The sequence below is a fragment of the Armigeres subalbatus genome, chromosome 2 (genome assembly GCF_024139115.2).
Source record: "Armigeres subalbatus isolate Guangzhou_Male chromosome 2, GZ_Asu_2, whole genome shotgun sequence".
Taxonomy (NCBI): Eukaryota; Metazoa; Arthropoda; class Insecta; order Diptera; family Culicidae; genus Armigeres; species Armigeres subalbatus.
Window position 1 is genome coordinate 84,918,151 of NC_085140.1, and position 24,427 is coordinate 84,942,577.

The 24,427-nt window shown below is 40.9% G+C and overlaps 3 protein-coding genes across 6 annotated transcripts; 1 reads left to right on the forward strand and 2 right to left on the reverse strand.

The window, feature by feature from the left end:
- Positions 1 to 26: 26 nt before the first annotated feature.
- On the reverse strand, positions 27 to 3,271 carry LOC134209654 (splicing factor 3B subunit 2). Of its 3 annotated transcripts, none has more exons than XM_062685657.1 (3): positions 2,945 to 3,271; positions 992 to 2,845; positions 27 to 785 (listed from the first exon to the last, which is right to left on the reverse strand). In XM_062685657.1, the coding sequence occupies exons 1-3, from the start codon at positions 2,960 to 2,962 to the stop codon at positions 150 to 152; spliced, it is 2,508 nt and encodes an 835-aa protein (XP_062541641.1). In that variant the 5' UTR covers positions 2,963 to 3,271; the 3' UTR covers positions 27 to 149. The 3 variants fall into 3 exon arrangements, with proteins under 3 accessions (XP_062541641.1, XP_062541640.1, XP_062541639.1); XM_062685656.1 differs by having other exon boundaries at positions 992 to 2,848; positions 2,945 to 3,270; XM_062685655.1 differs by having other exon boundaries at positions 992 to 2,854; positions 2,945 to 3,269.
- Positions 3,272 to 3,589: 318 nt separating this feature from the next.
- Positions 3,590 to 5,834, reverse strand: LOC134209662 (cleavage and polyadenylation specificity factor subunit 6-like). Of its 2 annotated transcripts, none has more exons than XM_062685670.1 (2): positions 5,667 to 5,834; positions 3,590 to 5,567 (listed from the first exon to the last, which is right to left on the reverse strand). In XM_062685670.1, the coding sequence occupies exons 1-2, from the start codon at positions 5,682 to 5,684 to the stop codon at positions 4,953 to 4,955; spliced, it is 633 nt and encodes a 210-aa protein (XP_062541654.1). In that variant the 5' UTR covers positions 5,685 to 5,834; the 3' UTR covers positions 3,590 to 4,952. The 2 variants fall into 2 exon arrangements, with proteins under 2 accessions (XP_062541654.1, XP_062541653.1); XM_062685669.1 differs by having other exon boundaries at positions 3,590 to 5,576; positions 5,667 to 5,829.
- Positions 5,835 to 12,113: 6,279 nt separating this feature from the next.
- On the forward strand, positions 12,114 to 22,646 carry LOC134209641 (innexin inx5-like). The gene is made up of 3 exons (XM_062685634.1): positions 12,114 to 12,543; positions 12,625 to 12,816; positions 21,665 to 22,646. Exons 1-3 carry the CDS (start codon positions 12,294 to 12,296, stop codon positions 22,393 to 22,395), a joined length of 1,173 nt encoding a protein of 390 aa, XP_062541618.1. The 5' UTR covers positions 12,114 to 12,293; the 3' UTR covers positions 22,396 to 22,646.
- The last annotated feature ends 1,781 nt before the right edge of the window (positions 22,647 to 24,427 follow it).

Here is a 24,427-nt window from a genome sequence, read left to right on the forward strand (position 1 = left end):
TCGGTATGCTTTAGCATATCAAACAGTTTGCTATTTTCCATCTAGCCCGCTATCAATAAGATTTTATTGACCCTACATGGGGAAATATATAAATGTTTGATATTTAAGAACTCCTTACCTGCAACGTATTCCATCGAAATCCCACCATTTTAGAACTTGAATTCCTTATACTTCTTGGTCTGCTTACTGGTGGTGTCCGTTTGTTGGCGTTTTCGTTTGGATTTTTGTCTTGCAACGTGCTCGGCTAACATATCGGAAAGATCTTCCTTCTGTAGATGACTTTGCTGCTCGCGCATCTGTTGTTCGTATCGCTGGGCCATGGCTTCATTGTCCAGGTCCAGCTCGGACGGGTCCAGAGCCAGTTCAACCATGCCTTCGCGATCGACTGGCCCACCACGGGCCCCACGAGAACCACTGGCTGCGGCCGCAGCAGCAGCTCCCGCCAGATCATAAACATGGGTTGATCCCATCATGGAGGCACCAATACGTTCGGCGCGTTTCTCTTGTAGGATTTGATACAGTACCGGTGTCTCGTTGTCCTCCATTTCACTTTCTATTTTCTTCTTGCGCAGCTCAATGGTGTCCGGTGTTTCCATTCCGGCCGGTACTCCACTTGTCAGACCCGATGGTGTGACTAATCCCTCTGCTGGTGTTATAAGACCACTCTCGTCTGGTGGAGCACCCAAATCCTCTCCATCTTCTTCCTCTTCTTCAGATGACTCTTCTGATTCTGATTCCAGTTCACCCCATTGGGTGCGATCGACTTCCTCTTCGCCCAGACCGTTCTACAATAGAGCATTAAAGGCTCATTAGATGACTCTAATAGTATGTAAAATTTGTTTTCTTTAGACACACAGTGCTTCTAGTCGCATTACAGTCACATATCAGTTTTCACCAATACGAGTATATTGGCGTTGAAGTTTTAAAAATCATTTTACATTTATTGATGGCACCGTAAATAAAAACATGAAAACATAATAAATATACTCACATCATTCTCGCTGGCACTCATGCCAAACACATCTCCGTACAACGGTTTGCCATTTTCATCGACCGGTGGTTTACCCCAGCCCCCTGCATGGTAACCGAACGAGCAGCCCTCCGGAATAGGAGCATTCAAACCCGGGATTCTCAGATTCGGATAGCTGGGCGGGGGACCATAGCGCTGCTGAGCGATCAACCAAGGAGGCGGAATTTTGTGACAAGCAGGACCAATAGGCATTCCCAGAGCCACACGCAGCTCCTCCGACAGGTCTCCCGGTTTCTTTTCCTTCAGGCGAGTCTCAAACTCCTTTCCTTCATAGTACAGATCTCCGTGGATCGTCATGCGTGGCTTGGTTTGCCATTTGAAGAACGCATCGTGCAACTTCTGGTAGTCAATGTCGATTTTACCCATTTTCGGTCTAGCCCTCTCACGCATCTTCGCCTTCAGCGTCTTCGATTCGTCCTTTTCCTGCAGCGATGCTCGCATTTCCATGATTCCGGTCTTTTTAATAAATGCTGGTAGTTCGAATGGGGGCTTTTCAATACCGCGTTTTCCTTGAAGATACTTTCGCTTGAAACACCAATGTCTTGGAACTTGGACCGTATTCCGATGCGATTTTAGTTGAATTAACAACTTGGGATCTCGTGCAGTCACATCATGCATCTCAACGACATCTGGTCGGGCTACCAGTTGCTTCAGTTCAGCCACACTCAATCTGGTGAGCTTCTTCATTTTTCGTTTGGAAATCCTCTCTCTTTCGTCCTTCTCTTCTTCATCCATGGCATCATCTTCGTCATCATCGTCGTCGTCGTCTTTTTCGTTTGCCTTCTTAGCTGCTGTGGCTTTCTCGTTTTCCGCAATTTCTGCCTTGGTAGGCTCTTTTGGTTTCGACTCTAGTTTAAAGATTTCGAAAACTCGATAAAACTGACGATACATTGGAGCAAGATCTGCTATGGTCACCTTCTCCGGAACATATTCAATTTCTACATTGTCCAACTCGTCTTCAATTAATGTTCCGGTGCTTTTCTCATTTCGTTTTTTACTTTCTTTGTTTTTCCCTTTATCTTTAGGTTTATCCTCCCCATTCTCTTTCTTATCATCCTTACTCTTTTCAGTGTCTTTTTTCACGGACTCTCCATCCTCATCCTCACCATCCGCTTCTACCCCCACGACCTCTTTTTCTTTTTCTACTGGACGTTCTTTGCTGGTCAGTTCCTTGACACTTCCTCCTTCCTTATCCTTCTCACGCTGCTGCAATACGATGGCTTGCTGTTCTCTTCTAGCCTTTCGATTCTCCTTCTTTCGCTGTTTTCTGCGGCGGTTGCGGTCCAACCTTCCTTCCGCTTTCGAGATGACCGGTGGCGGTGGTACCAAACCATCCAAATTCTCGTCATCTGAGTCACCATCCATGTCCAAATAAGAGCTCATAACACCCGCTGGTGGTGGAGGAAGCAAGGGTACTGTTGGAACAACTGCACCTGTAGTGGCCAATGCTTCTTCCGCACCCAACTCTTTAGCTCTAAGCGTCTTTAGAGCCAATACATCTTCCAAAGCTTTTGGCAAAACCAGTTCGGAGGGTTTTTTGATGACCGCCTCTGATTCTGCCGGATTTCCAACATTCAGTGACATCAATGGGGGAGGGTTTTTGTTTGCATCTTCACTTCCTGGTGGTACACTTCCATGGTTGGAAGGAGGTGGCCCCATAAGCGAAACCGGAGGGGGGCCCATTAGGGAAGGGGGTGGACCTGTGGCCATTATTGGTGGACCACCAAGCCCTGGTGGCCATGTCGGACCACTTCCAACGAGAAGCATATCTGGTGGCGGCGGAGGCGGGGGAAGTAATCCACCCGAATTGGGCTGCTGCTGCAGCTGAAAAGAATACAAAACATAACCTCATCAACATAATCGATTATTTCAACTTATTGTTGAAATGTTAATTATTTAATTGTTTACACTTACTTCAGGTTTACTCTCCATTTTACAGTAGGAAAGTATTCATTAATAAAGAAAACTATTGCAAGAAAAAATAATTCACTGTTCACAAACAAACGATATTATTTTGTTTTTCTGCAAATCGCACTTATCGACTCGACTGACAGTTATATTTGTAATTGCTTCAGAAACTTTTTTATATATACACACACAAAAAAATTTTGCGGTCGAAATCTCGCTTAACTTTTCAAAAGGACCTAAGTAACATTTATTTCATGAATTAATTTTGATTTTTTCGGCTGTTCGGCCACATTGAGAGTTGACGTAAAGTCAATGTCAACTTCTCTCCACGAACAGCCTAGATAGCCGTGTGGTGTCGGCAGCTGGTTATCTGGCTAAGAATAACATTACGGATTGCCTGTTCCAGTGGTAAAAGTCCACCATACCCTAATTTTCGGTGTGATGCGGCTTTATGCTTACCGTGCCTACGAATGAATGGTTAGGGGGGTCTAATAAGAACCTAACCGCAAACGGAGCCTGTGAAGCACCAGGGCCCCCTTCACAGTATTTGAGCCCTCGCTGCGCTAACCGGAGCTATGGCGTAGTTGACTTTTTACTTCTCCGAGATAATCGGCTACTCTTATTCAACCTCATCGTGAGGTTAAATAAGAGTAGGGTTATGAATATGTCTTTTAATTAGTTTTCAACAAATTGTCACCTATATGGATTCGCATTATGCGTTTTTTACAATGTGCTTTGTGTATGTTACCTATATGGATTCGCATTATGCGTTTTTTCACAGTGTACTCTGTGTCTCTTCCTTGACGTTAGGCGTCGGCTACTCTTGTTCAATCTCAACGTGAGGTTAATGTTATGAATAAGTGTTTTACTTAGTTTTCAACAAATTGTCACCTATATGGATTCGCATTATGCGTATTTCACAGTGTACTCTGTGTCTCGTCTTTGACGTTCGGCTTTGGCTACTCTTGTTCATCCTCAACGTGAGTGTGGGGTTATGAATATGTGTTCTACTTAGTATTTCAACAAACTTCCACCTATATGGATTCGCATTATGCATTTTTTTTTACAATGTACTTTGTGTTTGTCACCTATATGGATTCGCATTATGCGCTTTTCACAGTGTACTCTGTGTTTCGTCTTTGACGTTCGGCTTCAGCTACTTTTGTTTAATCTCAACTTGAGGTTGAATAAGGGTGGGATTATGAATATGTTTTTACTTAGTTTTTCAACAAATTTTCACCTATATGGATTCGCATTATGCGTTTTTTTTTACAACGTACTTTGTGTTTGTCACCTATATGGATTCGTATTATGCGTTTTTCAAAGTGTAATCTGTGTTTCGTCTTTGATGTTTGGCTTCAGCTACTCTTGTTTAATCTCAACTTGAGGTTGATTAAGGATGGGGTTATGAAAATGTTTTTTTTTTACTTAGTTTTTTTTTTCAATAAATTGTCACCTATATGGATTCGCATTTTGCGTCTTTTTTACAATGTACTTTGTGTATGTTACCTTTATGGATTCGCATTATGCGTTTTTCACAGTGTACTCTGTGTCTCGTCCTTGACGTTCGGCTTCGGTTACTCTTGTTCAATCTCAACGTGAGGTTCAATAAGAATGGGATTATGAATATGTGTTTTACTTAGTTTTCAACAAATTGTCACCTATATGGATTCGCATTATGCGTTTTCTTACAATGTACTTTGTGTATGTTACCTATATGGATTCGCATTATGCGTTTTTCACAGTGTACTCTGTGTTTCATTCTTGACGTTCGGGTTCGGCTACTCTTGTTCTATCTCATCGAGAGGTTCAATAAGAATGGGGTTATGAATATGTGTTTTACTTAGTTTTCAACAAATTGCCACCTATATGGATCCGCATTATGCGATTTTTACAATGTATTTTGTGATTGTCACCTATATGGATTCGCATTATGCGTTTTTCACAGTGCACTCTGTGTTTCGTCTTTGACGTTCGTCCATTGTTACGTCCTCTGTGTTTTTGTGACCTCTCTTTAGTCCCTAGCTGAATGCGTGTAAGTCAACATAATTGGCTTTCCTATAAATGGTTCCATTCTCCTTTCCAACTTCACTTCCTCTTCCTTTCCCCTTTTCACTTCCTTTTCCGTCAGGTAAATGATGAGAAAGGCCAGTGAAGGCGATGGCACAATTCTCCCAAATTGAGGGGAACGTGCCTCCTGAGCCGACGTTCTGATACCTGATAAGGGTACTGTTGGAACAACTGCACCTGTAGTGGCCAATGCTTCTTCCGCACCCAACTCTTTAGCTCTAAGCGTCTTTAGAGCCAATACATCTTCCAAAGCTTTTGGCAAAACCAGTTCGGAGGGTTTTTTGATGACCGCCTCTGATTCTGCCGGATTTCCAACATTCAGTGACATCAATGGGGGAGGGTTTTTGTTTGCATCTTCACTTCCTGGTGGTACACTTCCATGGTTGGAAGGAGGTGGCCCCATAAGCGAAACCGGAGGGGGGCCCATTAGGGAAGGGGGTGGACCTGTGGCCATTATTGGTGGACCACCAAGCCCTGGTGGCCATGTCGGACCACTTCCAACGAGAAGCATATCTGGTGGCGGCGGAGGCGGGGGAAGTAATCCACCCGAATTGGGCTGCTGTTGCAGCTGAAAAGAACACAAAACATAACCTCATCAACATAATCGATTATTTCAACTTATTGTTGAAATGTTAATTATTTAATTGTTTACACTTACTTCAGGTTTACTCTCCATTTTACAGTAGGAAAGTATTCATTAATAAAGAAAACTATTGCAAGAAAAAATAATTCACTGTTCACAAACAAACGATATTATTTTGTTTTTCTGCAAATCGCACTTATCGACTCGACTGACAGTTATATTTGTAATTGCTTCAGAAACTTTTTTATATATACACACACAAAAAATTTTGCGGTCGAAATCTCGCTTAACTTTCAAAGGACCTAAGTAACATTTATTTCATGAATTAATTTTGATTTTGATTGCAGTACTCAAATTAATTCATGAAAAAAATGTTACTATAGGTCCTTTTGAAAAGTTAAGCAAGAAATTCCGAGGGTTAATTTAGGAATACGCACCGACGATTTTCAGCAGACAACAAACCCGTTTGATTTTACCATTCGCGCAGTAAAAATCAACTGTGGTCCTGGTAGAATGTTGTTACATGAACTGAATCAGTGGTGAATTTGTCCGAATCTGGCCCGAATGCATGGTTAATTTAACTGAAAACTTGTGGTTGTTTTGAAAACATGACGTAGTCTTCAAAATAGTAATATACTCTGCACGGTAACATTGGGATACTCATTTTAGGAGTACTTTCAAATCACTTTAGAGAATATCGCCTATACGTCAAAAATTGCATACTTTTTAAGTACAATTCAGGGGTATAGCCCTCTCCATCCCCATCAGTGTTGGTGCCGTGTTTACATAATTTTCCTTTGTTTGCTGTTAGAACTGTCATATTTTTCTTGTTTACTGTTAGAAAACAACAAACAATCCGTTGATACACTAAGAAAAATACCGCTAATTTTAACTAGGAATCAGGTGAAAATGAAAATTTTCATTTTGATTCAGTGTGCAGCGAAAAAAAAATCACTCTGTGATAGTGTTGGTAAAATCTGCTTGGAGACCTCAATTATTTACGCTTTTTGAAGTATGCATACAAAACTTAAAATGCGTAAAAAGTAGTCAATAGCGAGAAAAGAAAATTTCCGGTCAGAATTAGCTCTACGGCTGTTGTCAATTTATTTTCTAGATTATAATTTTTTATTGGAGTTTCGATGCTTAGCGGTGTATGGGAAGATTGTGCAAAACTGGTATACCGAGCAGCTGCAGTAAAAGTTGAGTTACAGATCGACTGGTCGAAACAATTAGTTCGTCGGTACCGGAAACAACCTGTTTCATAGCGTTGACCAGGCGGTGACTATGTCGCACAAAATCCCCCAAACGGTGATGGACAAAAATTGATTAGAGGACCGGAATAGTTCTGACCTTGCGGCAAAAAATGGTAAATGCAATTTATACAAAGCATTCATTCTATCATGTCACTGAATGAATTATATTTAAATGATAAAAGTGTTATTTTTCAGTTACAGGACAATCACTGCTCTTCTGAGTTCATGTAATATGGCGTGCATATGGCAGAAAAACAAAACAAGTAGTTCAACGTCCCCGTTGAGTAGTCGATGCCGATAGTTTTGAATAAATTTTATAAAGAATATACAACCATGTACATAAACTAAAATTTTACCAATAAATAATTCTATTCAAAGAAAATAGAAAAAAATCACTAATAATATATTTGTATCAAACAACCAATCCATTTTGATCCAAACTAAATTTTGGTTATTTCAAACTAATATTTTTCAGTTTGAAACTACCAACCTTTTGGTTTATTTCATCAACTGTCAAAAAACAACCATCGTTTTTGGTTGTTTCAAACAATATTTTATTGAATTTGACTACAAAGCAAGTAAACAACCAACATCATATTCTAGTTTGTTTTAACCAACAATCCTGTTTGATGTAAACAAATTTTATGTTTGTGCAAATATCAACCCAAACATTAGTTTGAAATTAACTTGGTTGAAACTATAGATAGTAGAATCTATATAGATGAGCGAATGCATGGCTGAGTCGATTTTTTTGCCCGTGCACACGCGCATATGACGTCACAGCCCTTAACATTTCCATTGAAATCGTGACGTCATGCTCGTTTGGAGACACGTTTGACAGTCCGTTTGGAGACAGAGGATTTATCTTCGCTCATCTATATATTCCACTATCTATAGTTGAAACTACCAATTATTTTTCTCCGTGATTGGTTGACACGGTGCACAAAGTTTCTGAAGGGCTTTCTGGGAAGAACGGAACGGAACGACAAACGCTCCGAAAAACGGAAAAGACGGAAAAAGCGTTACTTGTTAACGGCCACCAGAGATGCCAGATTTGAAGACTTGTCTTCAATTTGAAGACATTTGAATCTCTGTGAAGACATTTACTTCGTGAAGACATTTTGAAGACTTTTCAAAATATTTGAAGACTTATCTACTTATTTGAAGATACTTGAAGACAATCAATAAGCCAGCGAGAGAAAATATAATTTTATTTCTTAGTTATAAATTCTGCGACTTCTGTATGGTCGGGGTTCAGCCAAATCACACCAAGCGCCAATGAAAAATTTACTATTTTTTGCCAAGGTTTTCATGTAATAGATTCACTTGGTCAAAAATCGCATTGGACATCGTTCAACGCCATAACTGAGGATACCTTACAACAAATCAAGACAAAATTTTCAAAACGACTTATCTGCTTTTGTAAACAAAGATTCAAACGACGATTTGACGAATCTGATAGCTCTCCCACGCAAACCAATACCATCAACAGGTAGCGGAAACCTTCAACTACCTATTGGTGGTGTTGATTTGCGTGGGAGAGCTATCAGATTCGTCAAATCGTCGTTTGAATCTTTGTTTACAAAAGCAGATAAGTCGTTTTGAAAATTTTGTCTTGAAATGTACGCATGGCTTATTATGAAATACTTTCCGTTTGTCTTTTGCGAACAAAACATCACAAGTTAGTCAAAAAGCTGCTTGGAGCGGTTTGGCTGAATCCCAACCATATGTAAATTATGCAAAAAAAATACAAAAGTCATAATAGTCTTTTTCTGGGGCTTAGAATTTCAAACATAAAAATACATTTTAACTTGGAGTTTTTTTTCTGTCGGGTACAATATCCACTGCGACCAGATATTTGATCTATTGTGGCGAGTATGTGGAGTTAGGCGCTGGTTAAAAAATTCCCGATGGCCTGTATTTAAAAAGGTATTTCCACAGACAAACAGACATAACACATTGAACATTTACTCATCAAATTCATCGTCGTTCAAACACTAACGACATCTGTTGATTTCAGTTGGTTGGGCAAATCACGAACCAGATAGCGGTAGTGAGCAAACGTCAAACTAGAGCAAAAACGATGCGCGCACCACGAGTGATCGATTGGCCAACTAATGATTATTTGAATTGCCCAGTAAATCAGTGAACGATGGAAGTTTGACGAGTGTTATGTCTGTTTGTCTGTGGTATTTCGATCATTACATTGGAACGCAATGATCGATATAATTTACGGCAAAAATATATTGAACTCTTCTATGACTTGATTTGATCTATTCAATCGTTAAGCTAGAACCTGATATTTTTCTAAATTCCTTACGAATTCATTTGATCTTCTCGGTATGTCCATGTGACTTTCCTCTAAATATTCGGCTAGGAACTCTTTGAATTTTCTGTGAATTTTTAAAAGAATTTCCGATGAAAATTATGAGGAATTTCTTTAGTTCAGTACAAAATTTATATTTATTAATTTCCGTAATAACACATAAAGGAAATTCTCCAAAATTTAAACGAAAAATTCATCTTGATTTCCACAATTCCCACAATAAATCCCTTTTAATTTCCACAAGAAAATTGTCTCAATTAATTTTCATAAAAAATTCGAATGTCAATAAGAAATTGAAATTATGCTGGTGTTAAATGGATATTTCTCATAATTTTCAAAGTAAATTTCTACAGGAAAATCTACCTAGAAGAAATTCAGAGGAAACTTGCTACACACTTTTGTTAAATTTTTAATTGAATTCCTTTGATTATTCTTCTAGAAATATCTTTGAACATTCCAGTATTTTATCTGCGAATTCCTCTAACAATTTCTTCAAAAAATCGTCCTAGTATTCTTTCAGTAATCCCTCCAGGAAATTGTCCGGAAGTTTCAGGGGTTTTTCCGAAAAATCCTCCAGGAATTCATTTGGAAGATCCTCCAGAAGTTTCTCCAGAACACATTCGGTCCTGCCTTCGGTAGTTCTTTCACGAATTCCTCCAGTAGTTCTTCCAGGATTTTTTTCCGAAAGTTTCCCGGGATTGCGGCGGAAGCTCCACCAGGGATCCCTGCGGAAGTTCTTACTTTGGAAGATCCTTTAAGAAAGTTGCCGAATGACTCTCCAAGAATGCCTCCGGAAGAATACTATGAAATTTATCTGGTATTTCCTCCAGGGTTGCTTTCGGAAATTTCTGCAGCAATACATCAGAAAGCTCCTCCAAGAATTCATCCAGAACTACCTCCAAAAATTTCTCCGGAAGTTTCTTCAGTAATTCCACCGGAAATTGCATCAGTAATTCATCAGGAATATCCTTCAAAAATTCATCAGGAAAACCCTCCAGGTAGAAAAAAAACATCCGGAATTCACCCTGAAGTTTCTACAGGAATTCCTTCTTAAGTTCCTCCAAGAATTCCTCCGGAAGTTACTTCTGAACTTTTTCCGGAAGTTTCTTCAGTAAATCCTGTGGATGTTCCAACAGGAATTCCTTAGGAAATTTCTTCAGGAGACTTCCATTAGAAGAAGAAGCTTCATCCAAAAGAAATTAGTATAAGTTATAAGAATCTCCATCAGGAATTTATCCGGAAGTTGATCTAGAAATTTTACCGAAGGTTCCTTTAGAAAATTCTCTGGATGTTTCTTCAAGTATTTCACAGTTAATTTTGAATCCCAACAGGGTTTCTTTAAAAAGAAATTAGGAAGAATTCCACGTGAAAATTCAGTTAAAAATACGACTCAGTACAAAATCCAGGGGAAACTCGTTAGGGCCTATTCAAATATTACTTAACGCGAAAAACGTTATTTTCAAGTACCCCCCACCCCCTCGTAACAATCTGTAACACTTTTCAGAAGTACCCCCACCCCTATGCGTAACGCGTAACAAATACTGTTTTTTTTTAAAGAAGAATCTTAATTTTGGTATAACTTAAAACACGATACAATAATTTATTTTTTTTTTACTTCATGCTATTTTAAAGAAAATAAATATTTTTCAAGAATATAATAATAATTTTCTTTATTGTTACGCATAACAAAACTTCGAGAGACCCTCATCCCCCATAGTTTGCGTAACAAATCGTACACTCAGCCAAGAAAACTAGTGATAATCATACGAATGTCTTATGTTTTTTTGCTATAAGAATTACGTATAAATTTTGTACGATTTTCTTATGAACTGTGTGTTATTTGACCGAGAATGATTTTTATAAGTTTGTCTTATGAAAATATAAAGATTTGTCCATGCCCTTGATGGAATTCATAAGAGAATCTTATAAACATCAATCATTCTTGCATATGAGGGTCATAATGTTTTCTACACGATTTTTGTATATGCTGTGCATTCAACAACAACAACAACCAACTGCTATCGAACGCGATATTAAAAAAAAAAAATCCCAGTTGATGAACCATAAAACGCAGTTTACAAGCGCGAATGTCGATAAATATGTCGAGAATAAATCTGCGATGAGGATTAGTTCGTCCACAACAAACTCTGCCATGTTAACTTCTCATTTCATAAGATTTGTCTTATGAGTTTTTCACATCAGAAGTAGTGATGAAAATCATAAGACAACTCTTATGTTTTATTTTATCTATAGATCACTCCCATGAACTTTATAAGATACAAGAATGAGTTTCATGAAGAGTAAGTTATTATCATAAGAAGCTCTATGAAAATACAATTTGCTTATTTTTCCACGCTTCATAATATTAGGCTTATGATGTTCAAGAGATAGTTTAGTTGAGTGTAACAAAAATAAGTAACCCTCCCACCCCTATTGCGTTACGTAATATTTGAACAGACCCTTAAGCCCCAAACGCAATACAACGGAACGGCGACGGAAACGGCAAATTTGACAGAAAATATATGCGCTAACTGTCAAATTTTCCGTTTCCGTCGCCGTTCCGTTGCATTGCGTTTGGGGCTTTATAATAAAAAATTAAATGTTTTTAAAGAATTTTCTCTTGAATTCTAAAGCCCCAAACGCAATTCAACATAACGGCGACGGAAACGGCAAATTTGACAGAAAATGTATGGGCTAACTGTCAAATTTTCCGTTTCCGTCGCCGTTCCGTTGTATTGCGTTTGGGGCTTAACAATTTGTATGTTAAAAAATGAACATTATTCCACATCAGTAAAACAAGGAGATTATTGAACATACAAACCTATTGGATTTTGAAATTTCTCGCTAATAATCGTAATTTTAATATTGAAGACATTTGAAGACATTTTTAAACGACTGTGAAGACATATGAAAATATCTTCTGGCATCCCTGACGGCCACTCAAGTGCTAAAATAACGGGCAAATTCAGCGTGGGGCTGTGCTTTTCAATCGATCTGTTTGATCTCCATCTTTAGCATAAACTGGGCCGAATAGTGATGTTTTATTACAAAAGTGCTTTAACAAAGTGAAATTCGTTGAATTTATCTCTAGTTTACGGTGTAATTTACCGAGAATTCTCAACCATGATTGAACTTACCCGTTCGTTACGAGATTTACTCGTTACCAAAACACTGGACTCGACCAACACAGTTTGGCGCCTGCACAGCCGGGTCACCGTCTACATGTTGGTCTTCTTTACAATTCTGCTGTCGGCCCGGGCTTACTTTGGCGATCCAATCGACTGCATCAGCACGGCAGCTCCCGCGGTGAAACCCAGCTTGCATAGCTTCTGTTGGACACTGGGAACGTTCATTAGCCGCGATCCGAAGTTTGGTAAGTTCCGACGCTTGTCTATCAATAATTGCATAATTACAATTACATAATAATGATTCCTTTATAATTTTATTTTACCAGTTGAGGCAAGTTGGGATTTTATCGAAATCGGAGCCCAAATGGGTCACATTCCCAAGGAAGATCGGTTCTATCAGAAATATTACCAATGGGTCCCGTTTCTGTTGGCAATCCAGGCGATCCTGTTCTCGTTCCCGAAGCACTTGTGGCGATTTTGCGAAGGCGGCCGACTGGCTACTCTGTGTGGTAACTTGAGTAAGTATTGGAATCAAAGTATCGTTCCGTCAAAATGTATGACAAAAGTTAGCGAACGTTTAGTTAAAAAGCGCCCAGATGAAGAACTTTTGCCTTATTACCGTAGTACACAACAAATTATTCCATACAAGTTACAAACAAACGAAATTGCAGTAAGACGAATCCGTAACTAGGGATGGAAAGGTGTAGGTTGTTGGGTACAAAAGTGGGAAATCTATATTAATTTTGGCCAATCAATCCAAGATTTTTTTATGTATACAGGTTATCCGACTTGTCAATATCTCCAACTCAGCCATCTTGGATTTTTGTATGGAATTTATGCTCGTTTATTTACGTTTTGCACTGAACATTTCAAGCATAATTTTTCATAACGACGTATGTAACAAAAGTAAACAAAACGGGGTTTTTAATACAACGTGACAATCACACGCGGCTTTATATAATACGCATCGATTTTACTGATTTCAGATCTTAAAATTCTTTTATAAAATTTTTTTACGTATCGACGTAAATTTCTATTTTTGAAGTCTCACTGTTACATACGTCGCTTTAACAAATGGGAACTAAGAGCGACCTTTGTAACAAAAAATCAAAACAAAACAAAGCTGCACTTGCGTCAATCGTGCACTATGAAAAACCGGCCAATGTAAACCGACGTACGTGTAGCATACCGGTGTATGTATAATTTTATCGTTTTTCACAATGAATTTGAATGAACTGAGCTTTACTGTGAAGCACGCTTATTAGTGCTGTCAATGAGCAGCTCGAAGTAGCTCGAAGTTGTTCCTGTCACGCTCATGCCCGTTTGTTGACAAAAAGAACGAGCAGGACGGGAACAACTTCGAGCTACTTCGAGCTGCTCATTGGACAGCATTATTACGTGTTTCCCCTCCCGCGCTGGTTATTCCCATCTACTGACGAAGTCGGATAACCAGTTCATAAAAAAATCTTGAATCAATCAACGTAAAATATTTGTTTCCACTATCAAGAACATTCTCCTATAAATATATTATTCGCAAACAGAAACTAGACAAGTATGTGATTAGTAATACTGTTATTTGACCATTAGGATGCATGGTCAAATAACAGTATTACTGTTCTGGTATTCTCAAGAAAGGATTGATTTACTATTGATAAAAACGCGCCTTCAATGAGATTGCTCTTGTGAAGGGTCTAAGTAGTGGGCTCTTGAGAAAAAAAAAAACAAGAACTGTATCGAAACCGATGTTGCATTGCTTCTCAATTTTAATGGAGTAATTCGGATTGTATGTACCCCAGAAACCCAAAAAGAGATTCCCCAGAATGCACTACTTCACAGAATGGCCTAATCCCAGGAATACCATACCCCAGAATGCACCATTCTCTAGATTAGACTAAATTCCACAAACAAGTTATTAATACTAAATACCTATGACCAAAGGAATTACACTGAATTACACACGATTTTTTTACACAATTTTATTTTACACGATATGGTCATCCAAGAATTCTCTGAAGTCAGGTCTTAAGGTCTACACGCGTAATCAGAGGTCTATTGGTCAGTTTAAATGTGGAACATGCCCTTTGTGATTATTTATTATTTATTCAGACTAAGGCCGAAGTGGCCAGTGCGGTATATATGAGTCTTCTTCATTCGGCTCGGTTCATGGCTACACGTCGCCAACTACGCAGTCTACGGAGGGTCCGCAAGTCATCTTCCAGCTGATCGATCCACCTTGCCCGCTGCGCACCTCGCCTTTTTGTGCCCGTCGGATCGTCGAGAACCATTTTCACCGGGTTACTGTCTGACATTCTGGCTACGTGCCTGGCCCACCGCAGTCGTCCGATTTTCGCGGTGTGAACGATGGATGGTTCTCCCAGCAGCTCATGCAACTCGTGGTCCATTCGCCTCCTCCACGTACCGTCGGCCATCTGCACCCCACCATAGATGGTACGCAGCACATTGCTTTCGAAAACTCCAAGTGCGCGTTGGTCCTCCACGAGCATCGTCCAGGTCTCGTGTCCGTAGAGGACAACCGGTCTAATGAGCGTTTTGTAGATTGTCAGTTTGGTACGGCGGCGAACTCTATTCAATCGGAGCGTCTTGCGGAGTCCAAAGTACGTACGTTTTCCAGCCACTATGCGTTTCAGAATTTCTCTGCTGGTATCATTTTCGGCAGTCACCAGTGAGCCCAAGTACACAAATTCTTCTACCACCTCGATTTCGTCACCACCGATGCAAACTCGAGGTGGGTGGCTCACATTGTCTTCTCTTGAACCCTTTCCTATCATGTACTTCGTCTTCGACGTGTTGATGACTAGTCCGATCCGCTTAGCTTCCCTCTTCAGTCTGATGTAGGTATCCTTACACATATGAGGCTGTGACACGTGGCCCTTACGTGAACGGTTCATAGAACTTTCGTGCGTTATTAGCGCGGTATAGTTGCTCCGTCTCTTCATGGTCTCGATCTTCCTGCTGGTGCTTTTTTCTCCGGAAAATCGAGTTTTGTCTGTTCCGCGCCCGTTTATATCGTGCCTTGTTCGCCCTCGTGCGGTGTTGCAGCAATCTCTCCCATGCTGCGTGCTGCATTCTTCTCTTCCACTAACTACTCACATTCGCCGTCATACCAGTCGTTTCTCTTATCCGGGGGCACGGTGCCAAGTGCAGCGGTTGCGGTGCTACCAATGGCGGATCGAATATCTCTCCAGCCATCTTCAAGAAACGCTGCGCCTAGCTGCTCTTCCGTTGGGAGTGCCACTTCCAGCTGCTGCGCGTATCCTTGGGCTAGTCTATCGTCTTGTAGCCGCCCAATGTTAAGCCGCGTCGTTCGACTACGACGCGTGTTGGACACCGTCGAGAGTTTTGAGCGCAGGCATACTGCAACGGGGTTGTGGTCGGATTGAATATTCGCACTGCGGTAAGTGCGGACGTTCGTGATGCCGGAGAAGAATTTACCGTCGATTAGAACGTGGTCGATTTGGTTTTCCGTTTCTTGGTTAGGTGATCTCCATGTAGCATTATGGATATTTTTGCGGGGAAAGTAGGTGCTTCGGATTACCATTCAGCGGGAGGCTGCAAAGTTTATGCATCGTTGGCCGATATCATTAGATACGGTGCGCAGACTATCCGGTGCGATGACCGGTCTATACATTTCCTCCCTTCCTACCTGCGCGTTCATGTCGCCGATGACGATTTTGACGTCCCACAGTGGGCATCCATTCTATAGTTGAAGAAACGGCATTTTATCCTCAGCTTGCTTGCACATCCTTGCGTTGGTTGGCTGCCACCCAATCCCAGCTCGTTGGTGGTGCCACAGCTTTGGTAGAAGGTACCCGCTCGATGCCCGCTTTTCCACACTTTCTGTCCTGTCTTGCAGATTTCCTACAGCGCTACGATGTTGAAGTTGCGGGGATGTAATTCATCGTAGATTATCCTGTCGCAACCTGCAAAGCCTAGCGACTTGCAATTCCATGTTCCAAGCTTCCAATCGTGGTCCTTTATTCGTCGCCTAGGTCGTTGCCGATTGATTGTATCGAGTAGCATTATCTCCTATGTCGTTCCTAATGGTTGTTTTTGAAGGCGGCTTATTGGGCCTGCGCAAACCTCCTGTCTCGTCGGAGGGCCGTCGTGCCAGGTCTGTTTAGCGTCCCACTTAATACCTGGCCTGGGGAGGGATCGCCAAGCCCTTGGACATAGTCCCCGCTGCTCTCTGTCTGTCATACACATCCCATTATTTGATGAAATGCACACATAAGAGTAAAATCAGCAGTGATTCAAATCGTTCGGGGCTGTCAGTTTGAATATGAATCTAAAACATTGAATTTCCAAGCAGCTGTTTCAGTTTTTATACCAGTCAACTGTCAAAAAAATAAAACTGGAATAACGCTCCGTTCTATTTTCTGCAGATTTGAACCACGATTGAATCACGAGATTCAAATATTTTCAATTGTTTTGGTGTATGGATGCGTCATTTTATCTACGGATCAATCCACTTTGCAATTCCGGCGCCTTTCTTGGCAGTAACATAATGATTTCAATTAATTGAAAATTTGAAAAACATGAATAGAACACTGCTGGGGAAACAAGTGAGTTTGTTCTATTTTGCTCCAGATGCAAACTAGAATAGTGGTCGAAAATTTAGAATCAAACTGAATCACTCCTGATTTCACCCTAAGTAGCAGACAATGTTGGCAAATAATTATTGAGAGTATTTGTGACGTAAAAGTGGACGCTAAAAAATAAATGTGATAACGTATGGTTCGACCAGACAAAAATATTCATCCGCTTAACAAAACGCCTAAAAATATGGTTATATTTGCAAGTCTTGTAACTAATTTATTTAATAATATTTACTTTTAATATCTCATTGAGCCTATTTTCACAGCTATAAAATATGAGCTGGGTATTGAAATGATATTTAAAATTGTTGTTTATGCACTTTTATTTATGAAAACAATTGTCGGGGTATTAGGCAATCTGTTTCGCCAGTAGTGACTAGGCTATACAGTGAAGTTGATACTCAGAAAAAAAAAACGTAACCGTCACATTGGATGCATAGACCACTTGACAATATCGTATACTGCATGTAATCGCATTCATTTCATTTATTTAGTTTACATCTAAACAGATAACACTGAATCAACAATTTGACGCCACAATACACGGTTTGAGGCCGCATCTCTTTATCCTCGGATACGCCCCACGCTCGCCAAGTCGTTTTGCACCTGGTCTGCCCATCTCGCTTGCTGCGCTCCACGCCGTCTCGTACCTGCCGGTTCGGAAGCAAACACCATCTTTGCAGGGTTGCTGTCCGGCATTCTTACAACATGTCCTGTCCATCGTACCCTTCCGGCTTTAGCTACCTTCTGGATACTGGGTTCGCCGTAGAGTTAGGCGAGCTCATGGTTCATTCTTCATTCTTCGCCGCCACACACCGTCTTCTTGCACACCGCCAAAGATGGTCCTAAGCACTCCGAGTGCTTGCAAGTCCTCCTCGAGCATGGTCCAAGTCTCATGTCCGTAGAGGACAACCGGTCTTATAAGCGTACATTAGACCTCTTCATGTTTTCAAAAAGTATCAAAAATTCAACCGGTCAGCCCAGAATCACAATTCCCATGCTAAAATAAGTCACCTGTCAAATTTCCAGCTAATTCGGATAAAATTTCGAGGTGGCTCAAGTCGATTTAGTGTTTTTGGGCTATTTTCAATTTTGGAAAAAATCTAACAAGAGATATAAACGTCAAAAACTATTGCAACAACCTCTATACGGAAGCTTTTGGTGTGCTCTACAAGTCTTGTGAACATTGCGTTTCGTTCCGTTCACGTTTTGTCCATGTTAAAGTGATTTTCAAGCTCTTAGGTGCATAAAAATACTGTTTCCCCTAAAAGTCGTTGTTCTACAAAATTGTAGAATTTATGACAAATGATTGCTAATTTATTATAATATTATTCCTCTTTTTTCTCTGGAAATTTGAGTAATATAATTGCCAATGTACGATTTACCGTTAAATTCTTAAAAATCAGAAGCTGAACATTTGTCGTAAGTTTGCACATTATGATTTCTTCAAACAAGTTGTCCCTCAAGGTGGGGCTGGTTGGCTTCCATCGTCCGCTGAACTGACGTAGTCATCTCCTCCGCTGCCTTGACTTTCACTGCCTGTACTCTCAGCGCCATTCAAATGTTCCTCGTAGTGCTGCTTCCACCTTTCGATCACCACACGTTCGTCCGTCAAGATGCTCCCATACTTATCCCGGCACATTTCGGCTCACGGCACGAAGCCTTTGAGGGATGCGTTGAGCTTCTGATAGAACTTGCGTGTTTCTTGAGAACGGCACAGCTGTTCCATCTCTTCGCACTCCGCTGCTTCCAGGCGGCGTTTCTTCTCCTGAAAAAGGCGGGTCTGCTGTCGTTCCACGTTCTGCCGGGTACCTTGCTGCAGCGCGACCGCCCGCGCTGCGTCCTTCTCCAGAATCTGTCTGCACTCTTTGTCGAACCAATCGTTCCGTCGCCTTCGACCCATATACCCGACGTTGTTCTCCGCTGCGTCGTTAATGGCTGCTTTGACTGTATTCCAGCAGTCCTCAAGAGGGGCCCCATCGAGCTCACCCTTTTCCGGCAACGCTGCTTCGAGATGCTGCGCGTATGCAGTGGCGACACCATGTTGCTTCAGTCACTCTAGGTCGTACCGCGGCGGTCGTCGGTACCGAACATTGTTGATGACGGATAGTTTTGGGCGCAGTTTAACCATCACCAGATAGTGGTCAGAGTCGATGTTAGCGCCACGATATGTCCTGACGTCGATAGTGTCGGAGAAGTGCCGTCCATCAATCAGAACGTGGTCGATTTGTGATTCAGTCTGCAGTGGTGATCTCCAGGTGTGCCGATACGGGAGGCTGTGTTGGAAGTAGGTGCTGCGAATGGCCATATTCTTGGAGGCGGCGAAATCAATTAGTCGTAGGCCGTTTTCGTTCGTCAGCCGGTGAGCGCTGATCTTTCCAACAGTCGGTATAAACTCCTCCTCTTGGCCAACCTGAGCGTTCAAATCTCCTATGATGATTTTGACGTCGTGGCTTGGGCAGCTGTCGTACTCACGTTCCAGCTGCGCGTAGAATGCGTCCTTATCATCATCAGTGCTTCCGGAGTGTGGGCTATGGACGTTGATTATGCTGAAGTTGAAGAACCGGCCTTTGATCCTCAACCTGCACATTCTTTCATTGATCGGCCACCACCCGATCACGCGCCTTTGCATATCGCCCATCACTATGAAAGCTGTTCCCAGCTCGTGTGTGTTGCCGCAGCTCTGGTAGATGGTATGATTACATCTAAACGTTCGCACCATTGATCCCTTCCAACAAACCTCCTGCAGCGCTACGATACCGAATCACCGGTCCTTGACCACATCGGCGAGTATGCGTGTGCTCCCGATGAAGTTGATAGATTTGCAGTTCCACGAACCGAGTTTCCAATCGCTAGTCCCTTTTCGTCGCAGTGGTCTTCGCCGATGGTTCCGGTCCGTACTCTCTTGTTGATTGTTCGTTGCTTATGATTTTTTAAAGGCTGGCTTGCAGGGCCTGACACCAAACCCCTAAATTTCCGGAGGACCATGGTGCACAGTTTCACTTAGAGTCCCTCGCTGGCACTCGGACGATGATCAGCCGCCCCTAACATGGAGAACAGACGCTGTTGTGAGCCGATCCTGACATGGAGAACAGACGCTCAATAAGATTTTGCTCCTCTCCGGAGGAGAGCTCCCCCTTCCCTGTCAGCATACGACCATAGCTCCCACCGGGGTTGGTTACCCGATCTTCCCTAAGGTTCCTCGTATCCCGGCCAGTATCGCGGGGAGGTAGGGATAGGAGTTGCTGGGTAAGAGGCTAAGGACCGCGAGATGGGGTTTATTTTATTCCTTCAGGTACGCGAAGTACCAATGGCTTTACCCAGCATTTGCCGTGCCAACTAGGGAAGCATAATCTAAATGAATAACATATTGCGATATGTATTATTCCACTACTTCACCAAAGAGAAACTTCCGTTTGATGATTTGAAGATGATATACATTTAATGAACATACAAAACGTATACAGTATCTTATAGAAAAGTAGACATCAGTTATCTAAAATCTAAATAAATGTTAGGTAAATTATTTGAAAAATCAATAAAAGCTATTAAACCGTCGATATTGAGAAGTTGCTAACTTCCCAAGGAAATGATTCTATTTCCAGTAGGTATCTACGTAAAATAGATATTCTTTATGATGTTTTTAGTATGACCTAAAAATTGAATTGAAATTTGTATATGATTCAATTATTTAAATATTTTACTGTAAGTGTACTTATGTTCATCATTGGATTTTCAATTTTCTGGGCGGTATTTGATATCGTCTTCTGAATGTACGCGGTATTATTCACAAGTCAAATGTCACACTATTTTCCTTATTTTTTAATGAGTTGAAGTACAAAACATATTTTTCCCTTTCAAATTTATTTAGTGTTGATTAACCCTTTATAAGGCAGACGAATCTAAGCAATAAATTATCAAAAACAACAATAGGACACAAAGTTGACATGATATTAAACTCAAATGTATGTTTGAACATTAAACAGTTCAGAAACATTGAAAAATTGGTGGCAATATAGTTGCCACTGCCCGTCAAGCGGGACAACATTGGTGGCAATATAGTTGCCACTGCCCGGCAAGCGGGAAAACAGGCAACAACAAAAATAAATAAAAGATTTTTTAAAATTAGGTTTTACGTAAAATCAGTCAAATCAAGGCACGTTTTATATTTTGGTGAAGAGTCCTAGTCGAAAAACGCATTATAAGTGAAAAAAAATTGCGCTTTTGTTCCCAAGGGGAAAAAAACACAATTTCGTCAAAAATCTAAAAACCAAATATACAGAAAGGCAAAGCTTTTTTCACGCTAATCACGTAATAATCTAACACAGGAGATTCAAAATAATGAATACCAACGGGAAAAAATATATCTTTGTCGTTTTTTAACGAATTATAACTGAAAATCCTTCTTCCACTCGAAACATACGATCTGTTCGTATAAAAACTGTTCTCAAATTGTCATTTCATTTTTTTTCATGGCTCAAATTCATCTGGGGTATTACTAGGAAGCAAATAAAGCCCCTACATGGAAAATAATAAGTGCTCTTGTTAATAAATAGAAAAACATATAATTTGTTGATGGCAATATAGTTGCCACTGCCTTATAAAGGGTTAAAGCGACATAGTGTTCAAGGATGATTGTTGCAAATTAAATTTTATATAGCGAATTTATTGTGGACATCTTTAACTCTTCTTAGCCCCCCAGGGCATGTCACGGTATTACCGGCATTGATAATATCACTCATATTTCCAGACTCGATCTTGCCCCCGAACCAGTGGACACGGAAACGCAAAGTCCAAACGCTGCTCTATCTGACCCAGGAATGCCGCAGGCGGCACAACAAATATGCGTTAATTTTCGTCGGATGCGAGCTACTCAACTTCTTGGTAGTTATGGTGAATATGCTCTTGATGAACTTTCTGTTCGGAGGATTCTGGACCAGTTATCAGCCAGCGATACAGGCATTGTTCTCGTTGGACATGAATGCCTGGACATCGTATAACTCGTTGGTGTTTCCCAAGCTAGCCAAGTGCGACTTCAGCTATATTGGACCGAGTGGAACCAAACAAAACGTGGACGCATTATGTTTGCTCCCGCAAAACATAGTCAACGAGAAAATTTTCGCCTTCCTGTGGCTTTGGTTCATTCTGCTGGCGGTCGTATCCGGCCTGCAGTTGTGCTATCGAATGGTACAGATTTGCTGCCGAAGTGTTCGATTCCATTTGCTGTTCAGCTTACTGGATCCAATAAGCTACCATCGCTTGAAACGAGTTGTTCGAGATGCCAATATCGGGTATTGGTTCCTACTTTACCAAATGTCGCGCAACATCAACAAAGGTGTGATGAGGGAGATTATCCGGGATCTATCCAGAATTGGTCAGGAGCTTAACATGTCCAAGCTGAACGTGAACGAACTGCAGTTCGATGTCGAAGCACCGAACATACAAGAGGAGGAACCCGAGGATGACGAAGTAACGGTGTGATCGGAAGGGATTCTCTCGATGCCAATACGAATCTGCCGTATCCAAGAGGAAGAAATGTATAAAACAATTGAATTATTACTGAGTTAGGTTTTTGTTCTGTCAATGTGTAAATTCTTGGAACTGGTAACGGGGTTTTCTTTTATATTGACTTTGCTGATATATGCCTATCAGGAGGCCTATTATTGTACTAATGTGTTCAATTTTCCTAGTTTTAGGAAAGAAATATTGAAAATATATTTGATGTAAATGAATTTCCGGTATTTGGGGTTTGAAATATGATTATCCGAATTCCTTACACAGACATTTTAACAAATTGTACGTTGCAAGATACAAGATGAGCTGAAGACTAGAAAGAATGACCGACTCCACAGCAGTGCTCCGAGAACGTGATGATTAACCTATATCCATTTGAGTAGACCTTTTTGCCTTTCTCGTACAACTAAGTTGTGATACAACATAACCTACATTACTTATGATGCTTTCACTCAGGTCGACTTTGGAGCGAGAAAGTCCAAACTGCTGCATTGCTTCATCTAGCTGTCGGTTCCATGCCCTACTTGATTGTTTTAAGCCATACAAAGCTTTCTTCAACTTGCAAACTTTAGTAGGATCCTTCACATAACCTTCTGGTTGCTCCATGAAAATACTTTCTTTTTTCAGGTCTGTTTGAAGAAACGCTGTAACAGCATCCATTTGTTCTATTTCAAGATCGTGCTGCACTGCGAGAGCCATCAGGTAACGTATAGTTGAGTATCTCACAACCGGGGAATATACCTCTGCATAATCTATGCCAGGACGTTGTTAGCAGCCATTCACCACAAGCCTGGCCTTATAACGAGTAACGTCACCATTTGTATTTCGTTTGGTCTTGTATATCCATTTGTTGCGTATAGCCTTCCTTCCTTCTGGCAAGTTAGTCAGTTCCCACGTGTTATTGCCATTCAGTACCTTAATTTCTTCATGATCCGATCGATTGACTGCTTCTGTTACGACGGGAATTCATCCCGCCGCGTTCGTTTTCGGACGTTGGACAGAAACGTGTTTTCCAGTGTTGCGTTCCGCCAGACACTCGAAACTGTAAACATTTATTAACAATAATTAATTACAAATATAACAACGGACAAGCACTTACACTTTTGGTTTCGTCCAGACGTCAGTACAGTACGGATAATTAACACAAATTTCTTCATACAAAAACAATCAAATCTACAGTGAGGTCTGAACATATTGGTACGAGCGAACATTCCCCCGCCCGTAAACCAAGTTCAACTTCCATAACAGTTAATTGGTTTACTCCACATACATTCAACACTCTATATACATTCACTAATATGCATTCAGTTTCGCACTAATATGCACTGAAAATATCGAACTTAAAAAATATCACAACCAAAGCACAAACAACTTGCAGATGACTCCGCCATCCCACAAGTAATCACAATTAGAGTTCACCAACACAGATCGATTACTCCTTTTCCTCGAAACCGATTCAGCGCTCTCCGAGAGTTCTCCGAACTGTTGATCTCAACCACTAAACTGCGGCCAGGCTAATCAGATGTAATATTTCTGTATCATTTGGTCCACTCGATTGGTCTGGTTGCGATTAATCATTCGGAATATTCACCAGATAGCAGCTCGACTCCGCCGACGCCATCTTCCAGGAATAATTGTTCCAGCTGTTGTCCTCGACGACAAAAGTTTTCGAGAATGTTACGACGGGAATTCATCCCGCCGCGTTCGTTTTCGGACGTTGGACAGAAACGTGTTTTCCAGTGTTGCGTTCCGCCAGACACTCGAAACTGTAAACATTTATTAACAATAATTAATTACAAATATAACAACGGACAAGCACTTACACTTTTGGTTTCGTCCAGACGTCAGTACAGTACGGATAATTAACACAAATTTCTTCATACAAAAACAATCAAATCTACAGTGAGGTCTGAACATATTGGTACGAGCGAACAGCTTCTCTATAGTTCGATGGATCACTCATAATATTTGGGAAATATTCAGAGCCAGCAAAAGAACT